The sequence below is a fragment of the Eutrigla gurnardus genome, assembly GCF_963514095.1.
Source record: "Eutrigla gurnardus genome assembly, chromosome: 2".
In the NCBI taxonomy this organism is placed as follows: Eukaryota; Metazoa; Chordata; class Actinopteri; order Perciformes; family Triglidae; genus Eutrigla; species Eutrigla gurnardus.
This window is the reverse complement of record NC_139916.1, coordinates 32,907,631-32,928,501: the sequence shown is the minus strand read 5'-3', so window position 1 is coordinate 32,928,501 and position 20,871 is coordinate 32,907,631. Positions and strand designations below refer to the sequence as shown.

Genomic DNA, 20,871 nt, shown 5'->3' with positions numbered 1-20,871 from the left:
ATGACAAGAATAAACCCTCCTATTAAACCATATATAATATTAATCTTTTAAAATTTAAAACAATTAGGCATTTTGTTGGGCTTACCTATTATAGTTCATTTGGGCGTATGTCTGTGGCATCTGAAAATGGGTAAGAAGCCAGCAGTGTAAAGGATATCCTTTATCCCCAATTAGGTGACACCCAGTTGGCACAATGTGCCTCTCAAAAAACTGCTTCAGGCAACTTTCATTTAGTATCCGTGCGTCATGGGTGGACCCAGGCCACTAGGGTACCACATCCAAGATGTTATAGTCTGCATTGAACACTACTTGCGTGTTGATACTGTGGTACCTCTTCCTGTTAACATACACACTCTCATCCACAGTTGGAGCGATGATCCTTACATGTGTACCATCGATTGCACCAACCACTCCAGGGAAGCCAGCTACCTGCATGAATGCAGTTTGCTTCTGCTGAATTATCCAGGGTGTAGTTGGAAAGTCAATGAAACGCATGACGAGGTGAGGAGCAGTAAGGGCCATTATTGTTTCCATAATAATTCTGCTAACTGATGGTTGTGATGGCCCCAAATCATCAGCGTTACACTGTTGCATTTTCCCAGTGGTGAGATATCTAAGCATTGTGATGACCTTTAGTTCTGCCGTGAAAGCTCTGCTGCGTGATGTTGCTGATGAGATGATGCCCCTTATTAAATCTGTGACAAAAATAATACCCGCTCTGTCTAAACGATACCGTTTGATCAGCTGCTCGTCATCAAAAAAAGCCAGGACATCCTTCCGCTCCCGGAACGTTCGCGCACGTCTCTCTCGCCTCAGTGCCATCCCCTGCTGGCAACTCCTAACCACTTAGGACACCTCTGGAGGTCTCTTAAATATCTGGAAGATTAGGAGTGATTCTTAGACTTAAGAAAGTTGATAAATAGCTTTTATTCTTAAGTTTCAGAGTAGGACTAAATTTCACAAATTCTCAGGACTTAAGAGTAAAATGGCACTCTAAAACGCTTGATAAATACGGCCCCTAGTTGGTTTTACATCCAGTCGGTCTTCTATATTTCATTTGTCAAAATCAATATTGAACCAGACGATACAATACAAGTAATGCAAAGGATGCAAAGGATACAACGGATGCAAAGGATACAACAAATGTGTTAAAACTGTGACTGTTTGGTTCTTTTTGGTTTGAAACTTCCACGTAAAAATCACAATCATCATCACATAAACTTTGTGTAATTTAAATGAATATCAATGCTTTGTTTCTTTGTCAACCATGTTTATTTTAATCAGTAAAATATTCCAAATCTTATGATCCTATGCATTCATCCAATTTGAGAAAGGTGAAAGGGCATTGTTGTCACCATAACCCCTGCCTCAGCAACTGCTAACAGAATTAGCTATATCCATGGCATAGTAACAACACTAACATTTTCATATGAATATGAAATAAAAGCTGACATCTGAATTTGTTTTAACTAAAAAAAGTCTCTATTGAAATAAAAATCAACGCACGTAAAATGTATGTATGATTGATAAAGAAATAACATTTCATAATAATGACTTGAGTTTAAACAGTTTCTTCAATTACCGTAAATCCTCTAATACTGGCCTGTATTCGATTACCGGCCGGTCTCTAACCTTGGCCGGTCTCGCTGTCGGCGGAGGTAAATAACGGCCGGTCTCTAATGGAGGCCGGGGCAAATGTCCACAGGCAGCGTTATTTCCACGCTTCCCATTCATTGTCAGTCGTGCAATGCCTTTGCGTCGCTGAGATTTTGGCTGAAGCTATATTAGAGGATTTACGGTATGTAAGAAGCCTGGCAATGCATTCACCTGACGGCGAGTGTCGAGAGAGGGTGCGCCGCCACATCCCGCAAGCTCTCGAAAATCTTTTAAACTGACCGTTGTCGATCTAAAATAAAGAGCATAGCTTATTTCTCACATAAAATGTTTTCAGAAACGCATTTCGGTGAACTATTGTCGTAAAATAAGAGAAAGTTTTCAAACGAGCCGCCATGTTGGTCGGTTTGAAATCCGGGAGCAGACAGGCCACCAGTGAAAGCGGTCATCCAATCAGGTGCAGCCATGAAGTGTGCGTGTGATTGTATGAAGGAGAGCGCCTGTCAATCATCCTCCTAGTGGCAGCCCACCAAGCGTGCAATACTGGCAAGCGGTTAACGTTGTTTACCGTAATAGCTGCGGAGCCAAAGAGGAGACTTTTTCAATAAATTAACCTAGTATTTTATAGGTTCGAAAAGACACAAAATCTCGTTTTTATTCATTCTACTGGTAGTCCGTTTTGCTCAAATAGAAATAGGGGCCTGTCTCTAATTCTAGCCTCCTTCCAATAAAGGCCTAGGCCGCGATGTGCTTGAGTAAATAAAAGCCCAGGCCTATATCTGAGGATTTACGGTATTTCACAAATTCTTGGTGCATTTCTATATTTTACACAATCTATTCATATGAATATACTGTCCATTCTGTATTTGTTGATTTTATATATTGTATTAGTGAACACTGAGGTTTCATGGCGTGTGGCATCACAAACCATGAAACTGGCCCAGTCCTGCTGATTAGTATAATCAATAATACTCTATTAGTATGTTGTTAGAGTAAATGTTGGCATCATGTGAGAAACAGCTTAAACTTTGATGGGAGCCTTTTGAAAACACGGCAGTCTTCACTTAGTGCACCCTGTTAAAAATGGAAGGACTCTGCGTTGTCGGTTGAATTTAATGAGTCCCGTTGATGATGTGGTTGTGTAGCAGCTCCTGGTCGTGGTTGTGCAGGTTGGGGTTGACCTCCTCCTCCCTCAGCCGAGCATTTTTCCTGATCTCCTCCAGGGAGTAGTCCTGCACCAGGCTGCCGTTCTCAAAAACCGTCACCAGCAGGTCCTGAGGAGCACAGAGCCCATGGAGGAATCATTCAGTAAATCAGGCTACATCTCATTTCAAAAGGGCATTTGGCATTATTAAAATGTGGCTCATAATTCTCTCCAGGTTTAGTCCACTTGAAAACATGTTTTATGTGTACTCTGAGGCTCTGGAGGATCTTTCTTGATCACTTCCCAAAAAGCAACATTTCTAAGAAGCTTTGCAACATTTTGCAGCCATCCCTCTCTTACATCAACAGGGATGTGTATCTAAAGAACAGATGTAGTTCTCTGAACCCCCCACCCCCAAGACAGTCACACATGTAGAAATTAACTTTTATATTTCATTTCTGTTTGCATCATCATTTCATTTTAATGTGCTGTTATGTTGTCTCGATGATCCCTATTTTTTAGCAGACAGATTTAATTAAGAACTGGGAGTGAAGGTCTAATGAATAACAGCCTCTGGTGGCATTATGGTAAACGTAGTATCCAACATCAATAAGAGCCGAGCACATAGTAGGGACTAAAATCAGTATACCATCCCAGTCTAGTTCTGACCCCCTTTAAAAAGGACCAAATGAGTGTGTTCTAGTCCTGCTCAATGTGTAAAGTGTCCTTAGATAACTTTTCTTGTGAAATGACACATATCTAATGAGCAAGACACCTCACCCTAATTGCTCCTGATGAGCTGGCTGTCGCCCTGCGTGGTTGTGAATGTGTGCGTGAATGTGTGCATGAATGTCAGTCATTACTGTAAAGCGCTTTGGATAAAAGCGCTATATAAATGAGGACCATTTACCATTTATATCTAATAAAATGTAATTGAATTTGCCCGTTTTTTACTGTATCTGCCTGTTTTAACTGTAAGGTGTCCTTGAAAGTTTAGGTGCCCAAAAAATAAAATGTATTATTATCATTTATGAAGAGAACAACATCTCAAATTAACCTTCAGGTGCAGCTTTGAGATGATGTGATCTGATATCTCCCTCTAAAGATCCCCTATGTTCTCCTATGCAGCTGTCTACCAAGTCTATCAGAATATAATATTCCAGTTAGCCAACATGTTTTCAGATGGACATGCTCTCATCTTGCTCTTATCAATGTCACACTTATGTCTGGAGATGGACATCGCAGGTGAGCCGGGACTAGGGCTATTGGAATGAAATTCAGGAATCTAATATCATTCTAACAGTAAAAAAATTCAATGCTAATGGAATGCTGAAATTAATATTCAAAAAATGTTTTTCTAATGTTGGCAAATCTCACCCCCCTCGCCTTGGCCTACCCACATAAACTAAAGCTTTTGTCACATGGAGTCTGATAAACAATAAAGTTTTCTGAATCATAATCTCACTATCAGAAATAGCCGACAGCAGCACACATACGGAGACAGAGATAACACACAAGATAACACACGGACATAACACACACGGAGATAACACACACGGAGATAACACATACAGCGATAAAACACAGGGAGATAACACGGAGGAGATAACAAACGGAGATAACACACGGAGATAACACAAATGGAGATAACCACCAGGCAGCACTCGTTGAAATGACAACAAAGATATCGACTGACCTCGAGAAGCGATGCAGTCATAACAAAGATGCATTCATGTTTCTGAATACCGCTAGCTAGCTCGACCCTGATCTCCATCGGCTTATTCATTTGGAACGAGACCAACAGCAAGATGTACGTGAGAAAGTGAAAGTAGAGCTGACGGTGAGACAAGGAGGGCGTAGCCATAGCAACTGGGACACAACGTCCCCGATGAACGGCAATATCTGTTTCACTTTCTATCCATTAAAGTTGACAATTTGAGGCTAAGCTTAAAGGTTGCAATTCTGGTTGCCCTCACTTCCGTTGCGAGATCCAAAACAAACAGAGCCAGCTAGCCCCTCCCTCCCGTGTTTTGAAAATGATCATGGACGCGCAGTGCTAGCAGTTGGCTGCTACTCACATGTCCAGAAGAAACAGTGCGACCTCGGCATCCGATTTAAATCCTTTTAGTTGTTTTATTTCCGTCCATCTTTCCATGGCCTTCCCTGTACTTATTCTGGTCTTGGAAAATACACGCTGGTATTCTCTCACTCTTTCTCTTCTTGGGTATTGGATTGGATTCCGCCATTCTAGCTTCTTATAACACCGTCAGCTGACCTCCTTTAGCTACCACTTCGCGTGCACGAGCGTGAAACACCACAACACCCAACCCCTTGTCTGTGATTGTTTGGAAGACCCTTTATTTTGCTTTTGAGGTGTTGGTAGTACCATTTGTTTTTGTGTGCGATCTCGGAGCCTAGGCTGCCTAGAGAGACGCGTTTTTTTGACGGCCTGCTTGTGGGGTGGGCAGCTAGTGGATCGTGAGGTAAAAACAGATGAATGTGATCATTTATGTTTCGGCCCAGAATCGCTGATACAACCTTTAATCATTACTTAGCAAGAAAGGTGTCACTTGTTGGTAATTCAACATATTTAGGGCCCGAGCGCCGACAACATCGGGCAGCGAAGCCCTATTGAAATTGTAGTGATTATTTTTCTTCCGCGACTTCTGCTGCCTTTTTGGAGGCCTTATCATATTCAGAAGAAGGCAAAAAAATTGAGATTTCATAGTTGGCCACAAAAAAGTTGCTCTCTAGCGCCACCTAGTGCCTTGTAGGCCAGGCCCCTCACACTGTAACTCCGATTGACACAAAATTTGGTACACATGTGCAGGCAAATGTGCTCTACAAAAAAGCCTCTTGGAGTAACAAAGTCTGCCTCCCGAAATGTTCTGCCATTTTGAATTTTCTTCTCCTAAACCGTAGATCCGATTCTCACCAATTCTGGGGATCATCATTAGACCAAGCTGATCAATTGCTATTAAAGGCTTTGTAAAATATCATCGCGTTATTAGCCAATGAACATCAGAGGGGCGGGGCTCTAGAAATCAACACACTTAACTCAATCATCATGAAACTTGCAAGATATGTTGACATATCTCCCTGGAACATATCCTGAAAGTTTTATTAATATCAACCACTCAGGGGCGCTACAGTAAATCTGCCATTTTGGGCCATTTTAGCCAATTGTAGGGTTTGTATTTTAACAAACTCCTCCTACACCATTGATCCAATTCCTGCCAAACTCGCTGAGACTGTTCTAGAGGCCTTAACGATGTAAAATCATCGTCTTACATAAGTCAAAGCCCTGAACATGGACAAATTTCATGCTTCGCCACAAAAATCTAAACTGTTATAACTTTAATGTACATTGTCTGATATGATCAAAACTTCACGTTTGTGAAGAGTCCAACCCTGAACACGTCTGCACTGCAATATTGACTCATAGTCAGAGCGCCACCTACTGGCGATAGAAAGTGTAACGTTTTATACTTCAGCGAACTCTTCCTAGCAGCTTTATCAGATTCACCTCAAACTTAGTCATCATGTACTCAATTCTTTAATGATGAAATAAAAAGTTCTTGCATTAGTAAAAGGGTGTGGCCAGTGCATGGCGTTTTTGCCAGTGTACAGGAAGTTGTTGTAACTTCAAGATACAATGTCCAATCTTCTTGAAACTTGCAGGATATGTTGACATTTGTCCCTGGAACATATGCTGAAGGTTTTATTACAATTCAGGGGCGCTACAGTTAATCAGCCATTTTAGGCCCTTTTTCCCACTTTCAATAGTGGGGTTTGTATTTTAATGAACTCCTCCTACAGCGTTGATCTGATTCCTGCCAAACTCGCTGAGACTGTTTTACAGGCCTCAACGAAAATCATCGAAAGGTCTTACATAAGTCAAAGGGCGTGGCCAGGGCTGCGCCATGAATACGGACGAATGTCATGCTTTGCCACAACACTCTAAACTGTTATAACTTCACTGTCCCTCATCCAATCTGGTTCAAACTTCTCATGTTTGATGAGAGTCCCACCCTGAACATGTGTGCACTGCAATATTGACTCACAATCAGAGCTCCACCTGATGGTACTTGGAAATATCATGTTTTTACACTTTTACCGCTGCTCTGAAGAGAATGATCACCTTTAGCTTTGACGTACCTGCATGAAACTTTGTAGGTACATAGAACATATAGAGATGTACATAAAAATCACTACATGGTCTAGGGCCAAAGTATATCACTGATATGCTCCCACTACATAAGCCTTCTAGACCACTAAGATCTTCTGAGACCAATCTGTTAGTGATTCCCAGAGTAAACAACAATCACGGGAGAGCATAATTTAGTCACTATGCAACAAATAGCTGGAATAAACTTCCTGAAGATGTAAGACTTGCCCCAACTCTGACCACTTTTAAAACTAGACTGAAAACTTTTATGTTCACCATAGCTTTCTGCTAAATCTTTTAATGTCTGCACTGTTTTTAATTATTGCAAATATGTTTTTATTCACCTTGTCTTTCTGTAATGCATTTTAATTGTGCCTTTATTTTCTTTTCATTCTTCTATTTTTTTTTTTTTTTCACTTTGTTGTATGACATGTCATGATGTGAAGCACTTTGAGTCTGCCTTGTGTATGAAATGTGCTATACAAATAAAGTTGCCTTGCCTTGCCTACAAAAAAGCCTCTAGGACCCATGCCCGAAAAATGTACAGGAAGTCAGCCATTTTGCATTTTATGTCAAATGTAACCGAATTTTTCACCTTTTTCATGCAATATATTTTAATGAACTCCTCCTACAGCGTTGATCCGATTCCTGCCAAACTTTGTGAGCCTGTTCTAGAAGCCTCAACGACGAAAAATCATCAAAAGGTCTAACATAAGTCAAAGGGCGTGGCCAGGATGGCGCCATGAACGCAGACAAATTTCATGCTTCGCCACAATACTGTAAACTGTTATAACTTCAGTGTCCATTGTCCGATCTGGTTCAAACTGACTCATAATCAGAGTGCCACCTATTGGCGACATGGAATGTCATGTTTTTACACTTTTATACAGTCCCAGTGCTGTGGAACTTTGCACCCCAGTCGAGCGTAATGACTTGAAACGTCGGTGCGGTAATCGACATGAAAATTCAGGCAAGGGACGACCGGCGATGTGGCAGTGGCCAGGCGGCCCGACACTGGCAGGCCGTCGTAGCACTAACCGAGTTGCGTGTGTGCGAGGGCCCATGCATCACTGCTCGTTATTGGTAATGTTTTTGAAATGCCCTCTAGTGGACAGGAAGGAAAACAACCACATTGTCGATAATGGCATTGGTAATGTATAAGCCTGTGTAGTATAGTTAATATTAATAATAGGTTGAATTTGAGCATTAAAATTTTGAAAATAATTAGAATATTAAAACAAATGGAATGAAACTTGAATAGTATCATAGAGGGAAATTGTCAGCTTTAGCCTGGGAATGAAGCTCCAAATCACAAGATTCAAAGAAAATGACAAACTAGAGCAATGGGATGTGAGGAATTTCCATTTCCCATTGATACTGGCAAATTAATGTCTTCACGTTCTGGAATGTTAGTTGAAAAAAAAGAAAGAATATATATATGAATATATATATATATATATATATATATATATATATATATATATATATATATATATATATAAAAAAAACTAGAGGTGGGCGATATGGCCCTAATATATCTGACGATATGACAAAATACTGAAAAATAGTTTGTTATTCATTTCAAGAACATACAATTTGCCTTGAAATATTCAGTAAGTATTAAAACAAATATTTATTGCTCAGTTAAGTTTCAGTTTAGTCAGTAGTCTAGTTTGTAAATAGCCTTAACCCTCTGAGACCCACATAGAGAACTTTCCGTCTTTTCATACTTTTGTGTTTTGCCCTATAAAATTGTCTTACAGTATTAAGTTATACTCATCCCCAGAATCAGCACAACATCAGGTAACTGTGTGTATCAATCAATAATTACTTCTATACACTATAATAGGGGATCTTAGCCCATAAATTAAAAATGAAAAAAAAAAAAACAGACCTCCTTAAATTTTTACACATTTTATTAAAAAAAGCACTGCAAACCATTATAACGAAAGAAAAGCTCTATGTAGAAAGTTGCACACACTTGTTTGGATTGTGCTAAAGTTATTTGAAGCTTCTAGCTCCTTCGGTCTATGAAATAATTTAGGGTAGTGTCCATGGGTGTTTTTTTTTTGCCAGGAATTGTCCTTTCCTCTCCCTGCCCTAAATATGTGTGTACAACAACAAGGAACATTTTTCATCAGTCATGAGGCAATACAAGCAGTCAGATATTGAACAACATATTTTATTGGCTGCTATGTGTGTATTATCACTCTCCTGTATCTTTGACATAAATGTCATTAAATAAAATAAAATTGAATGGTACAGGGCATTGGATATGGCATTTTCAAACCTGAAAAATCGCATCGATGCTGAATCGTGCATGCCCTGCATTGCGATGCATTGCCGAAATGGATTATTGTTGACACCACTAGTATATAGTGTACTTCTTCTGTGCCATTCATGTTTTTAACTTTTTCTTTCACTACAATAACTCTGACCGTCATTTTCTCTGCTTTAAACTCTTCCATGTCTCCTGTTTGGGCAAACACAACTCACGGCCAAGCGTAAATTAGGCTTTCCGATTGGCTGAAAAAGCTGCTACGGGAGCCAATACAAGTGTCCGATGCATAAACGTAACTCTATATAAGTTACTACCAAGATGGCGGATGAGAACTGATCGATATACATATACAGGAGAAATGCGCCACGGAGACGAGGAGACATCTAGTCAGATCTTTAACAACTTTACGCATTTGTTTTGTTGTCGGAAATAAATGGCTCACATGGACAAACAGGGTACCATTGTTTAGCCCTGTATCTCTTGTTTAAGTGGGAAAAAACACGTGTTTTTAGCGCAAACCATTAAGAAGTTATGACGCTCTAACAACAACATGGTCTTTTGTTGCGTATACGCTACAATGGGTTTATGCCTCCACTGATTACACACGGCAGCACTTTCATCGCGTTTGGAGAAATGTAGCCAGACTTTCGATCGCTTCCTCCTCTCCATGATGCTGCCTTGTTGTTTATAGCGTATACACTACAATGGGTCTCAGAGGGTTTTGAAGTAGCTCCTTTTTTGGGAATTATTTCTTCTGAAGTATTGCTTTCAGTATCTCCACTAAAGAACAACACAGTATCTCCACATAAGAACAACCCAGTATCTCCACTAAAGAACAACCCAGTATCTCCACTAAAGAAGAACACAGTATCTCTACTAAAGAACAACCCAGTATCTCCACTAAAGAACAACACAGTATCTCTACTAAAGAACAGCCCAGTATCTCCCCTAAAGAACAACACAGTATCTCCACATAAGAACGACCCAGTATCTCAACTAAAAAACAACCCAGTATCTCCACTAAAGAACAACCCAGTATCTCCCCTAAAAGAACAACACAGACTCTCTACTAAATAACAACCCAGTATCAAGGCAGACAAAGTGTTGTAGTTTCCGTTCATGTCCAGAAAAAAGCTGGACTCATAAAATAGAGTCCCAAAGCTGAGTTGAGTTTGTGTTCAGTCATAGTGGAAAGATGGAATATTACCGTATGAATGCTGTTAGAAAGTTAGCAAGCTAAACTTTAAACATGCTACTTCTGCAAACATGCTAATGTTGCTAAGGTTGATCAGTGGTGTTTACCATCATTAAATATTCTACAGAGAATGTCACTCATTTATGGTTATTATCTCCATCATCAATTTATCATTGTGTGTGATAAACAGGGGAAAACTGATATGAAATGAGCTGCAGCAATGAGATTTGAGGATGATGTCATGAGTTTAGTCAGCCTGCTTAATGCCTTTAATCATGAAACGTCTACATTTTTGCTTTAAGGGCATGTTTGACGACAGTATTCTATAAAAATGAAGATCATCTTTTTGCATATCAACAACTTATTATTCGTTTCAACTTGGATCTGCTGTTTTTCTGTCACCACAACGTGCAAACTACTTGAGCGATATCAAAATGAGATGCTTGGACTAACCTCCTCGGGCTTGCCTGCTCCTTTTTCTATCGTCTCTATGAAACCATCAGAGTTTCTCCTCAGTGATAAGCGACCCCTCTTAGACCCCTTAGATGGGTCTGTCACAGGCTGCTTGCACACGTCCATCTGGAAGAACAAGTGAAAGCAAAAGTAGTTCAAAGAAAACTTGAAATCATTATCAGTCATCATCATGAAAGTGAGCACATTGGACAGCAGTCTGTGTGAGGATTACTGTACCTGTGCCTTACAAGGAATCATCTCGTTTTATTAATCTTCATAATTCACTTTTAATCCCCATGTCTTGTACAGATGTAACATTAGTACAGCGAAAAGGTGCTTTTCATGCTGTGTCTTTTAGCCTAGCTACAGTGCACCGTAACTTTAAAGCTGTTTGTCATAAAGGAAGGATTTGGGATTTTTTGAGGTCTTTTGGAGTTTTGGCATCATTCCTATCAGCTTCTAATATAGGATATAGGTGTGATTGGACTGTTTATAACAGTACACAGAGTAGAGTTAACCAGGGTGTAGCTTTGCTAAGTCTACTAGTCTGTAAAAGTGTCTTTGTCAACAATAATCACATACTTCCAGTTTTATTCATATCTGCATTCTTCTTTGTGACTTGTGTTCTATGAAAGGTGCTATACGTTAGTATGAGAGACTGAAACAGGTTTTGCTTGCTGTAAACACCCCCCCCCCCCCTCCACACACACACACACACTCTCACCCCCTTGCCGTTAGTCTCCACATAGCTGCACTTGAAGGCACAGCTGAGTGTGTCTCTGTTGAGTTTCTGAAGCAAAGAGCTGCCGCAGCCGAAGAAGACGTTCTCAGCGCTCCAGCCTTCATCACTCAGCTTCATAAGAATCTACAGAAAAGCTTTAAATTAATTACCTTTTTTATTCAACTTATGAACATGTAGATGCAAAGCATTAAGAGACTACCAAATCTGTTTTCTGACACACTAGCTTATATCTCTATATAGTGCAGGGTTCTCATTTATTTTTACAAATACATTTTCAAAACGTTCCCATATTATTTTACCCCATTCCCATGACTATGCAAGTAGGGTAGTTTCAAATAGGTTATAATCATAGGGCGCAATAAAGACTCCAGTCTGCCCTGCCCTAAAACAGGTTTGCTGCAAGGATATAGCATGGAATATGGAATGTATGGAATGTGTCTACATCTAGTCCAAGCCCCATGCAGTGCAGCATCCGATATTAAATCAGTAATATGGGGAACATATATATTTATTTATTATTATTTTTATCAATATTTTTATTCAATTTGTTGTTAACTTTTATAGAGACCCAACAGAAAGCATCCTGATAGTAACATGACAAAGTGTCAGAGGATGTTGGTGGCCCAGGACATCATTGGTACCATCTAGCAATAATGGGACAACAGACTGAATTTGGTTAAACCTTTCCAAAACATTTGGAACTTCATGACTACGGGGGACTCTGATGGTGGCTTTTAACAGGGCACAAAAGACCCAAACTTGGACCCCTATAAAGCATCAAACCTTTTCTCATAGTTTGTGCCATTATATGAAGTTACAGTTACAGTTTACTGCCAATATTTCACATTAAGTGAGCTGACCAATTTGTAAACTACTGTTAAGCTGTGGCTACCAGTGTTGTGGCAATGAAACGTGAGTAAAACGTCATCATAACCAATAGGACAGCTAGAAAAAAGGCCCCAGGCTGCAAACACATAAAGCCCTTGTGTGAAGAATGTTAAATGTTTTTGTGAAATCTATGTGTTGCCGTGTGTGCCGTCTGCAACGCCGTACATTTGATATTACTGCTGGGACTCTTACACACTCTCAGTTCACTTTGGTCAAACTTGTTCTCACCTCTTCCACTGAGCGGAGGTCGATGCCGTCTCCTTGAATGATTCGCAGGTAGGAAGGCAGAACCTTGAATCCCATGGAGTTCAGAGAACAGCCAAAACACTCCTCCAAAATCTTGATCACCTACAAGAAGTATTTTAATGACTGGATTATGCAGTCCAAGTCCATCCATCCATCCATTTTCTACCGCTTATCCTGTATTCAGGGTCGCGGGGTGCAGTCCAAGTCATACATGCTAAAATGTATTTATAGTGTCATATCACAACAGGAGTAATCTCAGGACACTTTACACACAGGACTAGAACATGATCATGATTTTCACAGTCAATGAATCTTCAGAGTCCCAACATCACCAGCAGCAAGAGTTACAGCGCCACAGAGTGGAGAGAGAACATCGTCTTAACAGACTTTAAGCAAAAATCTGGAGCAGACCAGGATCTGGGTTCCATCCGGATTTGGTGTTGGTCGTAGTATTTGCAATGGTTAAGTTAAAGTTGGAGTGTTCTGATCATCTTACAACCTCAGTTCATCTATACTGGATCAAATATGAGGAACGAAGGGCAAAAAGAAGCAAGTGCTCCAAAATTGAAATGCCCATTATTTTATAAGAACTGGGGGTTTCCAGGACTGATAGTCTCAAATAGATTGGATTAACAATAGATGACCTACAGTGAGTGACAACCAACAAGCAGAAAAGAGCATCGGCTAGGTTAAGAGGAAGTCCGAGGTAGAACAGAAAGAGAGGGACGTGTTGCTGCCCCATGTTCATATTTCACAAGTCTTCTTCTCTTTGAGGGAGACTTGGACATGATAACAGATAGACCAGAGAAAGCGAAAAGTAAGATAAACGTTTTACTTCTCATTGTTTCCATGTTGTCGGGCACTTATATGAGCAACAATCTCAGCCCGTCAGTGGCAAAAACGAGTACTTTCAGTGGCGCTGCACAGTCACCCTCACAATTACAGCGTCTCCCTTAATACTGGACCAGTTTTTAAATTGTTACCATTAGTCAACTAGACATAAAAACATGAGAAAATAGGGTATAAAAATACCCAAGTTACCCTAAGCGTGAAAAAGTCTGAAAAAGTGAAATATAGCGTGGTGGCCCATTTTAGTAACGGTAGAAGTTTGTAGCTCCAAGTATAATGATGACCTTTCTCAGACTTGAACAGTCAAGATTTAGTTGATTAGCTGAAAAATATTTTATTATTTTAAGTGTATATATATGTAAGGTGGCCATAAATAAAATCTAATATTATTTTTATTAATAATTATAAAAGTTAAAAAACTAAATTCATTGACATTATTTTAGTGGGGCAGCTTAGCTAGAAATTATATTAGAATTGTGCATTTCATGATAAAGGTGTCAAATTTGGTACACTTGTAGCCAAAGACATATCGAACAAAATTAGATGTGGAGGCGTGACGAGTTTTCAATATGGCGACCATTTTCAAGATGGCCACCAGTGACCGCCTGCTTGAGATTAAATTTCACATTAACAATGGGTAATAGGTAAAAGAAACATGAAATTTGGTACAATTATAGACAGAGAAACGGGGAACATGTAGAGGGATCAAGACTTTTCAATATGGTGGCCATTTTTCAAAATGGCCTCAGTGACAACTGTTTTTAGATAAAATTTCATATTAACAATAAAGACATAGAAGCATCAAATTTGGTACTTAAGCTCAAAGACACAAAGGAAAAACAATACAGATATGGACCCATCATACACTTTTAATATGGTGACCATTTTGCAAAATGGCTGCCAGTGACAACTCTTTTTAGATACATTTTCATAATAATGATGGACATAAATGATGTGAGGATATATGTTGGATGTATCTACTAAGCATAGCACTTGGGAACTTTCATTTGAATTACTCCTTTTTCAATATGGTGGCAAAGATGGCAGCCAACTACCAAAAATTTTCAAGATGGCGGGGATGCCTGGTCGCCTAGGAAAACAGTGCTTTCAATACAATTGCATTAATCTTATTTGGATATCAGTTAGGGTTAGAGATAGGTTTAGAGTTAGGGTAGTCTGTGTAGATGTGTACATTCAAATTTCCACAAAATAAAATTTGTGCTGGAAGACAAACAGCTTGTTGTCACAAATGATGTAGATGTCCTCAGTAAGCCACCACTTTATGATCTGTCTTCAATTGCTCCATGTACACATGAGAAAGCTGATAGTAGAATGTTATCACATGTGGCCCATGCAGCAAGAAATGGCCATCAGAAAATCATGATACAAACTGTTGATACTGATGTTGTGGTACTGGCTGTGGCGGTTGCTCAGGGTCTCCAGCCAAAAGATGAGCTATGGTTGGCACTTGGAACTGGAAAGGGTTTTCGATACCTTGCAGCCCATGAAATTGCAGCAGGACTGGGACCTGAGAAGTCACAAGCACTTCCAGTGTTCCATGCACTGACCGGCTGTGACACTGTATCCAGCTTGGCTGGCCATGGGAAGAAGACTGCATGGGCTGTATGGACTGTCTTTCCAGAACTTACAAATGCCCTGTTAAAAGTATCTTCTGCCCCAGATAACAAACCGCAAGATGTTATAGCTACAATTGATAGGTTTGTTATACTGCTATATGACCGAACCAGCCAATGCACAGAAATAGACACTGCAAGGAGGAAGTTATCCCACTGACAAAGGCTGTCAAGAGAGCACTTACCAAGGAGGACATGTGTGGGGTCAGATGCTGGGACCTACACCAGAACTACCTTCACCATGTAAATGGGGCTGGTCAAAGACATCTGAGGGTTATTATGCACCCTTCTAGACATGCCTGCGGGATGCAAGCCAGTCCAGCTATGAACTTGTCTCCTGTCAATGTAAGAAGGGTTGTGTTAGGCAGTGCAGGTGCAAAAAAGCTGCCTTAGAATGCACAGCTCTTTGTTACTGTGAAGGGGAGTGCTAAATAGACTTTCCAGCGCTGGACCTACTTAGACTATCACATATTTTGAGTCTTGAATTGCAGCTTCGGAGCAATTCTGATGTCCATTTACTTTACTTCAGATCCAGAAAAATATAATCACACAAAGATAATAAAAATCAGAGAAATCTATGCAACTTTATTGCAAATACCATTCTTTGCTCAATGGCTGCCATCTTGGTCAACATCTTGAAAAAAAGTGTGATCTAAATGATAGTTCCCAAGTGCAATGGAGATAAATCCAACATATATACTTGATATATAATCAACATCACATTATATCCATCATTAATATGAAAATTGATCTAAAAGCAGTTGTCACTGGCAGCCAATTTGGAAAATGACTGCCATATTGATCATTTACGAGGGTCCATATCTGTATATTTTTGTTTATTTGGCCATAACAGTATCAAATTTGATGCTGATATTAAATATTATCCATTGTTAATGTGAAATCTATTATATATTATCTATCTATAAACAGTTGTCACTGGTGGCCATCTTGAAAAATGGCTGCCATATTGAAAATGCGTCGTGCCTCCACATCTAATTTTTGTCATATTGAAAAGTCTTGATCCCTCCACATGTTCACCATGTATTTGGTTACAACTAGGGCAGGGACTTAACGCGTTAAAAAAATTGACGCATTTTAATCGCACTTATTTTTGCACCGCGGAACAGTTCTCACTGGATGAGTTTCAGGTGGACCGATTACGCCTGGTTCACACCGCCTTGACACACGGGGCACTGCAGGCATTGCCGCATACTGCTTGCGTGGTTGCATGAGCACGACGAAGACGAAACAGCTTTACCTGAGTAAGAACAATCATGGCGGAGGCGGAAAGTGAACGTCACGAAGAAACGGAGGCAGCGCGACCCACCCACGAGGAAGAGGAGGAACTCGTTCCGAAAAAGGGCGCTACGTCTGTTGTGTAGAACTTTTTCGGATTTAGAAAATCCGACAACGAACAAAAAGCGATACTCTGCAAAGAGTGTCGCGCAACTGTTGCTGCTGCAGGTGGAAACACCTGTAACCTCATCCACCACTTAAAGTTAAAACATGCGAAGCAGTATTTTGAGTCTTTCGCCAAAGGCACCCCGTATGACAATAAATCACATCGATGGAGGGAGATAACGGAGGCCATCACGACGCATACTTTTTCTCATTCGTTATTTTTATTTCTTATTAAGATGGAGCTCTGTGTTTACATTTGCACACACACTATAGCTTAAGTTAAAGCTGGAGTTCAAATGTTTACCACATTCTTTGTGGCTTATCATTTATTATATTATTATACTTTCTTTAAAATAATGTTATGCTGCTGTGAGAAAATTAAAATAAAAGGAGGAAAATGATCAAATGCGACAGTATGGTTATTTTTAAGCCATTAATTGAATTTACAGGGGGGAAAACCATACCGTGATATATACCGTTACCGTGATATGAAATTATTCATACCGTGATATAAGATTTTGCTCATACCGCCCAACCCTAGTCCTAACAGTACTTAACCTTGTTTTACTGAACAAATACTGCTCAAAAAAATAAAGGAAACACTAAAACAACATAATGTCACTGCAAGTCAACCATATTTCTGAGATATCAGCCTGTCCAATTAGGAAGCAGCACTGATTGGGAATCAATTTCGCCTGCTTTTGTGCAAATGCGACAGCCCACAGGTGAAAACGAGTGGCAATTAGCAAGACATCCCTATAAAGGAATGGTTCTGCAGGTGGTGACCACAGACCATTTCTCGGTTTTCGGCCTTTCTGGCAGATTTTTTTCTTTTTTTAATTCTGGCAGTGTTTGCACCACTAGAGGTAGCATTAGGCTGTTTTTCCAACCCACAGAAGTTGCCCAGTTAGTGGAACTTATCCAGGATGGCACATCAATGCACACTGTGGCAAGAAGGTTTGCTGTGTCACCCAGTACAGTTTCAAGAGCATGGAGGAGATTCCAGGAGACAGGCCAGTACACCAGGAGCTGTGGAGGGGGCCGAAGAAGGACAACAACCCAACAGCAGGACCGATAACTGCTCCTTTGTGCACGGAGGAACAGAAGGAGCACTGCCAGAGCCCTACAAAATGACCTCCAGCAGGCCACTGATGTTCACGTTTCAACTCAACGGTCCGAAATCGACTCCATGAGGGTGGTTTGAGGGCCCGACGTCCACAAATAGGGCCTGTGCTTACAACCCAACACTGTTCAATGTGATTGGCATTTGCTAGAGATCACAGAGATTGGCAGATTCGCCATTGGCACCCTGTACTCTTCTTACCCTGAGCACATGTGTCTGATGTGACAGGGTCTGGCAACGCGGCGGGGAACATTCTGCTGCCTGCAACATCCTCCAGCATGACCAGTTTGGCGGTGGGTCAGTGATGGTCTGGGGAGGCATTTCTTTGGAAGGTCGCACAGCCCTCCATGTACTTGCCGGAGGTACCCTGACTGCCATTAGGTACCGGGGTGAGATCCTCAGACCCATTGTGAGACCGTATGCTGGTGCAGTGGGCCCTAGGTTCCTTCTAATGCATGACAATGCTAGGCCTCGTGGCTGGAGTCTGTCAGCAGTTCCTGCATGATGAAGGCATTGACGTTATGGACTGGCCTGCCCGTTCCCCAGACCTGAATCCTATTGAGCACATCTGGGACATCATGTCTCGTTCCATCCACCAACGCCATGTCCCACCACTGTCTGACTGTCCAGGAGTTGACTGCTGCTCTGGTCCAGGTCTGGGAGGAGATCCCTCATGAGGCCATCCATCGTCTCATCAGGAGCATGCCCAGGTGTTGTAGGGAGTGCATACAGGTACGTGGAGGCCACATGCACGACTGAGGATTATTTTGACGTGTCTTGAAAAATCTCCACAAAAGTTGGATCAGCCTGCGATCTGATTTACCACTTAGATTTTTGGTATGATTCTGAATCGAGACCTTATGTCCTTCCTTATCCTTATGTTGTTTTGTTGTAAATGCATTGCACTTTGTAATGAATAAAGATTTCCAACTGGAATATGTTATTCATTGAGAACTAGCATGTGGTGTTCAGGTGTTCCCTTTTGAGCAGTTTATATGATTATTATATATATATATTTTTTTTTTATTTAAAAAAGGAAAAAAAGGATGTATCTACACTCACTGGCCACTTTATTAGGTACACCTTGCTAGTACTGGGTTGGACCCCCTTTTGCCTTCAGAACTGCCTTAATCCTTCGTGGCATAGATTCAACAAGGTACTGGAAACATTCCTCAGAGAGTTTGGTCCATATTGACATGATAGCATCACACAGTTGCTGCAGATTTGTCGGCTGCACATCCATGATGCGAATCTCCTGTTCCACCACATCCCAAAGGTGCTCTATTGGATTGAGATCTGGTGACTGTGGAGGCCATTTGAGTACAGTGAACTCATTGTCATGTTCAAGAAACCAGTCTGAGATGATTCGCGCTTTATGACATGGCGCGTTATCCTGCTGGAAGTAGCCATCAGAAGATGGGTACGCTGTGGTCATAAAGGGATGGACATGGTCAGTGTGGAAGAAAAACTCTTCAGGTCCAATTCTGTGGCTGGTTCAAATGAGGTTTAATCACTGACAGTGGAGAAAAGAGATTCATAGTGTATCCATGAAGATCCAGTCTCCCGAATGGCCTGGCCGAGGTGGATTTATACAGATCATTCGGGAGAACAAAAGGGAAGGCGTCATGAGTGGATTTGCATTGAATCAACACATGTCTCTTTGCAGAGGAAGAGACATCAGTGGATGTCTACAAGGTGTGACTGTTCTCGGGACAGCTAGACAACGTCACTACAGGGGTCACCCTTCGGGCCTTGATCAATGTATGTGAGACAACAGTTAAGGAGACAGTTCAGGAAGAGGGAAAGATCAAAGAGTCTTTTCATCAAGACGGCAAGGATTAAACACAATAAAAACAGCTCAGCAGGACATTTGATGTTCCGAGAGAAAGGAATATTAGTATGAGATACAAATAAGAATTGTAAGGTAACACAATTTCTTCTACATCAGCAACAATACTCAGGTAGGCTGTGGCGTTAACACGATGCTCAATTGGTACTAATGGGCCCAAAGTGTGCCAAGAAAATATCCCCCACACCATTACACCACCACCACCAGCCTGAACCGTTGATACAAGGCAGGATGGCTCCATGCTTTCATGTTGTTGACGCCAAATTCTGACCCTACCATCCGAATGTCGCAGCCGAAATCGAGACTCCTCACACCAGGCAACGTTTTTCCAATCTTCTATTGTCCAATTTTGGTGAGCCTGTGCAAATTGTAGCCTCAGTTTCCTGTTCTTAGCTGACAGGAGTGGCACCCGGTGTGGTCTTCTGCTGCTCTAGCCCATCCGCCTCAAGGTTCGACGTGTTGTGCGTTTGGAGATGCTCTTCTGCATACCTCGGTTGTAACGAGTGGTTATTTGAGTTACTGTTGCCTTTCTATCAGCTCGAACCAGTCTGGCCATTCTCCTCTGACCTCTGGCATCAACAAGGCATTTGCGCCCACAGAACTGCCGCTCACTGGATATTTTCTCTTTTTCGGACCAGTCTCTGTAAACCCTAGAGATGGTTGTGCGTGAAAATCCCAGTAGATCAGCAGTTTCTGAAATACTCAGACCAGCCAGTCTGGCACCCACAACCATGCCACGTTCAAAGTCACTTAAATCACTGATTAGAAATTTGCGTTAACGAGCAGTTGGACAGGTGTACCTAATAAATTGGCTGGTGAGTGTATGTTGTGCTGTGCAATGTACTACAATTTCGATTTCAATAAAAATTTGTATGAAAAAAAACTTTCAACATTCAAGGCAGAAATCCCACTAATATGCAAAGACTCAAAACATTTAAGCAGTTGGTTTTGTTGATGCCCAACGCTGAATCCAGCCCTGTCACTTACCTCAATAAGAGTCTCTGCAGGGTCTCCAGAGTCCGGTCGGATTACCAGACACGAGTCCTGGCTGCGCTCCCTGACTCGCTCCTTCAGCTTGTCCCCCCAGATGTGCTTACAGGCGTTAAAAATGTCGTAGCTGTCGCTGACCACCGACACTGGCCCTGAGGAGAACTGGTCTAGGACTCGCTCAAACGCCTCCTTTTCCTTGCTCCTCCCCCAGGAGATGATAGTACTGGATGACAGGAAGGAAGTCATTAACTCTCTCTTGTGGTGCTAGAGATATTAATATTGCTTTTACGATTT

At 41.1% G+C, this 20,871-nt stretch overlaps 1 protein-coding gene across 1 annotated transcript in view; it reads right to left on the bottom strand.

Moving 5' to 3' along the window:
* Nucleotides 1-2,160: 2,160 nt before the first annotated feature.
* nampt2 (nicotinamide phosphoribosyltransferase 2) overlaps nt 2,161-20,871 on the bottom strand; it is a 58,712-nt gene continuing 40,001 nt past the window's right edge. Inside the window, exons 7-11 of the mRNA XM_084025707.1 lie at nt 20,575-20,800; nt 12,714-12,833; nt 11,580-11,720; nt 10,856-10,981; nt 2,161-2,888 (exon numbers count right to left, since the gene is read on the bottom strand). Of these exons, the coding sequence (XP_083881833.1) occupies nt 2,727-2,888; nt 10,856-10,981; nt 11,580-11,720; nt 12,714-12,833; nt 20,575-20,800 (775 nt within the window). The 3' untranslated portion in view covers nt 2,161-2,726. The remainder of the gene's footprint in view (nt 2,889-10,855; nt 10,982-11,579; nt 11,721-12,713; nt 12,834-20,574; nt 20,801-20,871) is intronic.